This window comes from Notothenia rossii (assembly GCF_949606895.1).
Source record: "Notothenia rossii genome assembly, chromosome: 5".
Lineage (NCBI taxonomy): Eukaryota > Metazoa > Chordata > Actinopteri > Perciformes > Nototheniidae > Notothenia > Notothenia rossii.
Window position 1 is genome coordinate 7,300,262 of NC_136903.1, and position 9,976 is coordinate 7,310,237.

Sequence of the window (9,976 nt, forward strand, 5' to 3'; positions counted from 1 at the left end):
CCTTTCAAGTCTCTGCAGGAGTCAACAATTAAAATTAACCTCGAGACAATGCGTCTTTTATTCAGACTGCATGATCAATGGAGCCCGATAAATACAAAGGGCAGACTTCAATCTGAATAAAAAACCCTTCTGATCAGTTTACACAAGAGGCACAATAGATCTAAAACACATCGTTTATTATAATTATAAAATGGATCTGAGTGGTTTAAAATAAGTGGTCGAATAAGTTATTATTATTACATACATGTATGCATTTGTTTCCATATTTAATATTTTGTCTAAGCATTGATTTATTTATCTATATATTCTAAGTAATTTTTTATTTATACATGTATTAGTGGATTTAATTGGTAATTCATGTGTGTCATTTGACTCATTTTACTAAAAAGGAGCTTTACCAACATATAAATACAAGTTAAATTCTTGCAATTCTTATTATATAACTTTCTGAACGTAACAAGTCTACCTCAATAGTAGTTTAATTTAGATATTTAAATGAAATGTTGAATGCAGGACTTTTGCTTCAATACAAATACATTTTTTATATAATATATGTTCAGGTTGGTAAAGTAGGAAAACCATCATATATTCATTTACAAGAAAAACATATTTCAAATTGTATCGTAAAGTAAACATATGAATAGAAAATTGATTGAGAAATCCCCCTTTCAGAGTGTGACATACTATAATAACAGGTTTTATGTAGGATTTGAATGCCTGACATAATATATTCGTAAATTTAAAGCTGTTTGAGATAAAGCCACTTTTCCTGTATATGTTCTCTTTATCAACACAGCATCTTATTGTATTAGTTAGTACAGAAGTACAATATTTGCCTTCAATTATGATGTGAAATTCACATATTGCATATACACATCAGTCTGGATATTTCCCTCATCTATTGTAGAAGTTTAACAGCACTTTTTATTAACCATATTTGTCATTGGATATACTGCAAAGTTACTGGTATTCCTTTTAAAAATATAATTGTTTGACAGAATTCAGTTACTCTGACCTCTGCTACAAATGCCACGCACCCCAATACCATTGACATAAACTCATAAATGAAATGTTGTGTCATGTAATCCTTAACTGAACCTTGCTTGTAATATTTATTTTCCGTATTTGCTGTGGGAACGGTGGTTTCGTACGTTTAACTCAGGAGTTTTTAAAAATCAAGTACAGTCATATAATCACACAATTTCTCTTTAATTAGAAATAGCATTAGCTGTACACGTCACTGTGCACTGTGCATCATAAACATTAGAAAGCATTTTCCCCTCTCCCGCCTTGGTCGAGGGACAAAACAGCATAGCAGAGCTCCAGTTATCAAAATCCTATGTACACATAAAAGCTAAGTCCTCTGGTGGAAAGACAGAAAAACAAAAACATGGGAGGAAGACGCGTGATTTCTCTCGTCAATATATAGTCAATTTTAGACGTTTGATGCCAAATCATAGTCCATAATGAGAGCATCAATCGTCCAGCCCCTCTCCTTGCTGTATTCTCGATGCTATCCTGATGGCTTCCTCCAGCGAGGGCTGATCGCTGAGCTGCAGAGACAAGGGAGAAACAAAACACGTTATACAAACGGTGATTGACGTGTTGATAACCTGTTAAATCACTCACTGCGACTGATTTACTCTGATACGCTTTGAAAACTCAATACCACCTCCTGTGACTGCTTTACAAGCTGCTGAATCTCACTGATGATCGTCACGTGGTAAAAGGTACAAAAAGAGTGTTTGCTTTGTAATTAACATGACAGAAAAGAGCAGAAGGGGGGGGGGGAAAGAAAACAGTGTTTCTCAGGATGAATAAAGGGACCAGCATCCTGTGATGTGATCATAGGGGGGTTTAATCCCTTAATACCCAATATAGTAAACACAATATGTAAACACAGGGTCTTTACAAACTTTTAAGAGTGAGATTTAAGTACTTTCAAGGTACGTAAATCCAAAATATCCATTATTTTTAAGCGTTTATCATCACCTCTAAAGTGTAACTACGACAACAACAATCGAAAGAACTCAACGTAAATTCACCAGTTTTATTCTTTTTAAACCGGCATAAATGATACTGGTTTATGTGTTTTGACCTTTTCGTGAGTAAGAGATATGAGGATGACAACAAAAAAGAGAAATATTAAAGTATATTTAAAACATACCGGTTTCAATTAAAGGTCCCATGGCATGGCCATTTCTACTGATCATAATTCCATTGTTGAGGTCTACTAGAATAGATTTACATTGTTCAATGTTCCAAACTCACATTGGTTTCTCACACAGCATCTCTGTATAGTATGTGTATTCACTCTCTGTCCTACACAGCTTGTTGGAGCTCCTGCCCCCCCCTCCCTATGAGCCCAGTGGCCGCCTGCGAGAGAGCGAGACACAGCGAAACCCAGCCCGAACACACAAACACACACACACATACACACACACCCGCAGCCTGGCTGGGAGTTTGTGTGTGTGCTCACACACAGACTTACAGCCTCGCCGCGTCCCGCCGTCTCAGGCGGAGAAATCGGCGGAGCTGCAGCTGAGAAAAGATTGAGTGTGTGTGAGGAAGTCCGCAGATTGGTCAATTTGGACCACCAATCCACGGAGGGGTCGTCGTTACGTCACTTAGTTCCCGGATTTTTTTTTTTGAAAAAGAGAAATGTCCAACGAGGCGTTCTGGGGCAGCAAAGACAGGTATTTTCTGTGTTAGAGTTTTACTCGCTACAGGGTGTACTTTGAGGGTTTGTGACTCTGCAGACCGTTTACATGCAGAAAAACCTTCATAACACACAAGGGGGACGGGTAAGAATCAGAAAAGCATGACATGGGACCTTTAAGCATTTGCATTTTAAAGTACTAACCATATATGTAAACAAACCCTGAAGTTAAACGACTTGTTTATTTGAATAGATTTAGGATTGTCCCCTTTAGTTAAAGCGGTGGCTCAATGTTTGTTGTTACATAATAACCTCACTAATGTCAACACTGCCTCTTATGTGTAAAACTTCCTCTAATTTCCTTCTGCTTTTAGTGACATACCTTTTTTAACTAATACAACCTCAACTGTAAATAGTTTTTTAGCAGTGTGTTCCTTTTTCATTTACAGAAAAACTCATCATTAACTTGGATTACACATAAAGTCACTGTGTCTTGTTTGATTTTGTTTTTCGCTTTATCCCTAAACAAAAGCTGAGCTGAACCCCACCCACCAAGGATGTGTATTAAGCGTTTTAGCAAATAGCTCAACGGGATGGGATCTGGGGAGGGGGACGGGGGTGTTTATTGAAAGTACAACGCTTACCGAAACTCCCATCAGTTTCATATAATCAGCAGAGCACTTAAGAGTCGTTTCAGCAATTGTCAGACTACAAAAAAAATGTCTACGACCTATAATCTATAATCTTATAATCTACTGTAATTTAGATAATTTAATCTACTTTTCACATGTAGGTTGTTGTATAACCTCTTTGTCATAAGAACAACTTGATAATATTAAGAAATGCACACAATTTTTTTGTCATATAGCTTCTCAATATTGATATTGTGACAAGATTGACTGTTGATGCTTTCTCATATTTACACAGTGAGATGTTTGAGAAATATTCATAAGTAGGGCCGATATTCAGTCTCTGCCGATCGATCGGTGCTCTCTAAAAATGCCGATCGGGAGAGCCGATCACATGACGTAAAATACATGACACTTTTCTCTGTGCGCGGCAAAGCAAAACAGGCTCGCCAAAATGGCTTCACCGGTCTGGCAGTATTTTAAGGTGTCCGAAAATGACACTAAAATAGCGGTATGCAACGCGTGTGAAGCAGAAATCCTGCAGCTCCACCCGCTGTGACGGACCGGTGAGTGGAGCAAAACACACACTAAGAGTTAGACCTAGCTATTTTATCTACCTCTGGAACTAGCTAAACTAGTTATACATATATTTATTCTTCACTGTCGGGTCACTCATTACTGGAGTAGCGAGCTGCATGAGACGTTACTGACGGGCTGTCAGGAGAGAGAGAGAGGGGGAGAGAGAATCCTCAGTGACCTTGTGGTTAGACTCGGAGCTTCGGGCTCAGAAACTCGTGGAGAACTTAACGGGAATTGTAAAATGCCCTTGGGTTAATGTTCATTTAGACAAACAGCTTTTCTGTTCGGGGTAAACATGGGGAACGTCTCTGGATATGAACCTCAAACTGGATCCTGAGGGGGTTATTTCAAATTCAAACTGAAGTTGTTTCTAAATTGTTATAGGCCATGTTCTCCCACATTATCTGGTCAGATCATGCATTTTAGACATCCCTCATACCACTCTATTCCGGCCCTGTTTACAGAAACACAGATTTTGGGTCCTTCGCTTGAAAAAAAAAAAGAGGAGGCGGGGCTAATGCCTGATCAGAATTCTACCAGAGATAAAGTTAAATTCTGCTGTGATAAAACGCCATCCTGTTCTAAACCACGTCAAGGATTATTTCTGAAGCAGTATGGAGCTCAAATGCTTTTTTCTCTTGCGGGTTTATCACAAGGTGAGTTCCTTTTTTTATTTCCTGCTTTTTAAACACATGTGCTCTCCAGTACAGGTTAGCTCTGAGTGTTAGCGAGGCATGCTAATGTAAACAAAGACGAGATTACGTCCAAAACACGTGAGGCATTGTTTCTGATAGCAACTTTCTGTGGGTCCACCCTCCAATATTACGTCATATCGGCAGCAAATCAGTATCCGCTCGTTGTAGCCCCGGTTTTAAAAGATTTGGGTACGGAGGAAAAGCGAGAGGGTTTTATTTTCTGACACTGCGTGAGTTCCCTGACACATACATACATACATATTTATGTATAAAAGACATAAAAAAGTGCATTTTGCATGATAGGTACCCTTTAAGCAGTTATGGGTTTTTTTGTTTTTATTTTTAATAAACGTACATACTGTTGGGTTTTTGCTGCAGGTCTGCTGCTACTCACGTTTATTTTAAATACAGCCTAGAGACTTATAGAGAGGCGAAGTCCCGCCCATCTACTTCCGCCCCATGGGACCTTATTTCGGAAAAATTATGTATTGAAGTCAATGGGGAGAGAAAACGTATCTTTCGATCCCGTTTGAATTGTGCCACGAATCTTAAAAAATAATTTCCATGTCAAAAAAGTCACAGTTTGTCGTAAAACTGTTGAAATATAAGACTATGAAAAATACGCAACTAAAAAGACTACAAATCCCAGAATCCCGGTTCCGCATGCTGGCTCTTACGGAACCGACTAACTCCCCTTGTGTGTATGTACAGCTCTCAACATGCCCAGACTTGTAGTGATTTTCCCCTCTTTTAATACTTTCCGCCTCATTCTGAAAGAAAGAAGTGAAATGTGCCAACGTGACGGCCGTCTTGGTGTGTGGTGCGAGACGGGAGATGTAGTTCATTGAGCGGTTTCACAAAAAAAAAGTGTTACTTCACAGTTTTACGACACATTTTTATTTTTTTTACTTGCAAAATTATCTTTTAAATTGACAAACATCATATGTGTAATTCGTGGCACAATTCAAACGGGATCGAAAGATAACTTTTCTCTCGCCATTGACTTCAATACATACTTTTTCTGAAATAAGGTCCCATGGAGCTCCACCGGAAAGGGAGGGACTTCGCCTCTCTATTGAATAACAGTAGATCTATTTACATATTTATACTATACTTGCATTTATTCCATTTTATCTTGTTTTTATCTTATTCGTCTGGCTCAATAATGGCCGTTTATAAATATTATTTTTATGATGTTATTTGCTTTGCTTTATTATTATTCTTTTATTAAACTCACCTTGCCTTTGTGTTGGTCTTTCGTGTATTTGTTCCTGAATGTTATGTTTTTTGAATGCCCCCTTTGGAAGAGTCATTGTAAATGAGTTGATTTGGCTTCACATGCTGTGGTGTTGGACATTGGATCGCTACCAACTCTCATGCCCCTTTCACACCAACGGAGCTCTCGTTCTAGCTCCTCTTGCGCTCATCTGGCTCGGAACCAGTTTTTCTTTTCAGCCCCCGTTTTGTTCACAACGCCGAGAGCCCGAGTGGTGCTGAGTCATCGTGTCATCGCTTGCGTCTTGACGTAACTGTTTACGTGCCTGCTTCATAAAGCCAAACCGCCGCGCGGAACCCCTCACATCTACAACAACATTGGCCGATTGTATTGAAGCGCTGCTTGTTTTGGTTTTGCTTTGTCGAAACAAAATGGAAATAATAGGACGATAGACTGTTTAAGTTTTATCATTGTGTAAAAACTGGACAAAACGTGGGCTTTTTGTTGTTGTTCAGGAGGTTGAACCCGCCCCTGCCCCCGACGTAATCGTGACGTATGCGGTTCTTTCTTTTAGACGGACAATTTTTTCGAGCTTGGTAAGAACCGGTTTTCGGGGGAATGAGCCAGCTCCGCTGCGGTGTGAACAGGAAGAACCGGTGCTTATCAGGCTCTAGCTCCGAACCGGCCCTGGAACCGCGTTTGTGTGAAAGGGAAATAATAGATGTATCTTTGAGTCTAACTGGCTCCTGTTGTCTGTTATCCATACAGACTATAACTCACCCCACCATTCATTCCCTCCTACTGAGCCGCTCTACCAACCTCCACAGATTGGAACTCAGCCCACCATTCATTCCCTCCTACGGAGTCGCTCTACCAACCGGCACAGATTGGAACTCAGCCCACCATTCATTCCCTCCTATGGAGTCGCTCTACCAACCTGCACAGCGATGTGAGTGCCGTTGGAGGTGGCCAGTAACGTGACAGGAGCTCCTGACTGTATCCCGACTCCTCCACCGTCTGGAACGCCGCCATGTCCGGAGTCATGATGGCCACCTGAGGGCGACAGAGAGACGTTCACTAATCGATCCTCTGCTTTAGTGTTGGGTTAGAAACTAACAGCTGTATGACCACATCTGGTAATCTATTTAAACAATTTGTAACATGCATTTTACAATCAAATAATCTGAGGGGAATTTCTTGTTGTTTGTTTTTAACTTGTGATGTGTCATTTTGTAAAGCACTTTGAGCGTCATGTGTTGTATGAAGCTTTCTTATGATTATTATAATTATTTTCTAGAGCAAGTGACTTTGTTGTATTGAGGAGATTAGGATTAGCAAAATGATTGTTATGTAGAAAGACAAATTAGGTGTAGATTAATGGTGTAAATAACAATTAAAATGTGTTTGTCTCATAAAGAATAGCAACCGTGTAGAAAGTTATGTGAAGTCAAATGTTATGTTCTTGTTTTCTTTTTTGAGGCAAGTAAAATTGATACTAAGGTTGTCTTTTGGACATTAGCTAGGTACATTGTACTTGTCCTCCATGATATATTTGGCTGGATGACTATAACTTGAGTTGTGGTTTAGGAGGATGACTTTTTATTTTGAAGATTTTATTTGCAAAGCTTGAAAGAAAAGGAGAGACTACTTGGTTTTTGATCAAGTGGTAAAATTATCGGTAATTCTCTAATAAAATAAATGTCAAATGTTTTATTGGTGTCTGGTGAACCCATGAGAGTTAGGCACTTCATATTCATGTTACAAAATAAAGAAAAAAATGAATTAAAATCAATTTGTAGCAATCATGGAGGTCCAGCAGTGAATGTGAATCATCATGAGGTGAATATCTAACAAAAAGTCTTTGGTAACGTTTTTTAGAAGTAAACGTGTCTGGCTCATTTCAGATAATTAAAAAGAAAACAAATATATAATTATTTATAACATTTTGTTTTTCCATTCTAACAATATTTTTGCACTAATTTACCTGTTCCTCCGAGCCGTCTGTCGTCACCATGGTAACCGAGTGAGCACCTTGCGTCGTCAGTTCGTGTGCCGGGATGGTAATGGTGGTGCCTTCTTGGGTTACCATGGTGATCGTTCCACCCATAGCTTGTAGATCTGCATCAGAGATACTGACCTAAGGAGAGAGAACATAGTTATGTGTCAACATGTCGTGACTAACAAATATCTTGTTTTATTATAGATATTTTCCCACCATAATACATTTTTTGATTGACAGATTTAATAGTCCCCGGAACTTTCATGAATTTTAAAATGTTTGTGATGTCATCGCATTCCGTTACCTGCTGCTGTGTTCCGTCCTCCTGCGTAACCAAGGCAATGTGTTGCTGACCAATCATCTCCGAGTTTTCCATCGGGACCTGCTCCGAGCCGGAGTCGTCGCCCCCGACAATCGTCGTGGTGTAGCTGACGTTCGGGTCATCGATGGCATCTGAATCGAGAGTAACACATTGAATTTGAAATGAAAAAAATCTATGTTGACGACTTTTCTGTTGATCCGCCATAATCCCGAAGATATTCCGTTTATTATTATTTATAATACAATAAAGTATTCCAATTTTCTGATTACTTTTTTCAATTAATCTGCATATAATGAGTCTGAATATTAACTATTATTGTATTTTATAATTGAGTTGTGTTGTTTGTGTGTCTTTTGCGGCTTTCACACCAGCGCTTTTCCCTTTCTAGCTCCGAGCTAGAGCTTTTCTGGTTCAGCTCCGGTTTCCCTTTTCTGCTCCCGCTCTGTTCACACCGCCCAGAGCCCGACTGGTGCAGCCGCTGCTGCGTCATGACGTCACCGTTTACATCGCTGATTTGCTCCCCAACGGCACTCACAACAACAACAACAACAACAACAACGGGGGACTGCGTCGGGTCGATGATCGTGTTGGTTTTAATCATACGAAGTCAGATTAAATAAAATAACGACTTCTCCAAGCTTATACTTTTCTCCAGAGTGCCGTGGTTCATTGTTTATTCATGTGTTTCAGTGGCACTTACCGACCGCTGAAGTGCTGGCTGCTCTTCCACGGGAGTTTATTCTCCCGTTAGCTCCGGGTTAGCTAATACTTTAGAGCGGCCTCTCTAAATTATTCACTGTCTGACTGTCACACAAGCAGCTGATACATATCCCCAGTTCCCTTAAGTGAATGTGTGTCGGTCTGAATTGACGCTGTTTGGCATCACAACGCTGTTATTAAAGTGTCTCTGGTATAAAATGGGTGATGTTAGAATAGCAACCGAATGTAAACAGACTACTTGCTATTGCTATCCTATTGTGGCATAAGCCGCTTTCTACAGGCACATTTTACCGGCGTATTTTTCATTATGATTCTACTTGTGATTGTCGGACACGACAACCTGTGCAGCCCATGTATTGATTCCATCCGATAGCTGCTATAATACAAAACAAAACGTCTGCCTCTCTCCACAATGATCAATAGCAGCACACGGATGGTCAAAGTAAGATGCAAATAAACAGAATCACACAAAGCCTGGTTAGTGTTGCCTGACTTTATAAAGTGTGTTTCATTTTATAAATGTGTGGTTGCCTTCTAGTCACTTTGCTCAGCGTGACTGCTTGTAGGCAGGCATGACGAGACTCTTCAGTCGACCCATGTTCAGGGGAGGTGGGTTTAGTTTCCTGCACGTCTCGACGTAAGCGACGCCGCCTCTTAGCTCCGAAGCTCTTGCCTCTAGACCGACAATTCTTTGGAGCTGGAAGTGAACCGTATTCCGGAGCTAAGAGGCGGCGCCGCTGCGGTGTGAACAGGAAAAACCGGTACTTTTCAGGCTCCAGCTCCGAGCCGGAGCTGAAAACGCGTTGGTGTGAAAGGGGCATTTGACTAACTTTAAAAAGCGCTCTATAAATAAAATTAAATATTAATCTCATAATTATCAATATAAAGTGTTTGTTCCAGAAAATGACAAAAAGTTGAGAAAAATGGCTGTTAATTATTAATAATCTCCCTAAAGTTTAAAAATATATATTTGTATTTATGTATATGGCGTCATGTGTTTATATATTTTCTTTAAGTAGTAACTTCATCTAGTACAGTGTATTTTAACTTATTCTGTATATTTAATATTGTGTGTTATATAGATTCTCTATAGATTCATATCTTCTTACTGTTTCCTGTGCATAGCCTTGTATGCTGCTGTAACAAAACCATTTCCC

At 39.6% G+C, this 9,976-nt stretch overlaps 1 protein-coding gene across 1 annotated transcript in view; it reads right to left on the reverse strand.

Annotated features, from left to right (window-relative positions):
* Window positions 1-1,190: 1,190 nt before the first annotated feature.
* The window catches only part of znf143b (zinc finger protein 143b), a 15,171-nt gene continuing 6,385 nt past the window's right edge, over window positions 1,191-9,976 (reverse strand). Inside the window, 6 exon segments of the mRNA XM_079684582.1 lie at window positions 1,191-1,553; window positions 6,716-6,765; window positions 6,768-6,831; window positions 7,763-7,915; window positions 8,082-8,230; window positions 8,369-8,382. Of these exon segments, the coding sequence (XP_079540708.1) occupies window positions 1,476-1,553; window positions 6,716-6,765; window positions 6,768-6,831; window positions 7,763-7,915; window positions 8,082-8,230; window positions 8,369-8,382 (508 nt within the window). The 3' untranslated portion in view covers window positions 1,191-1,475.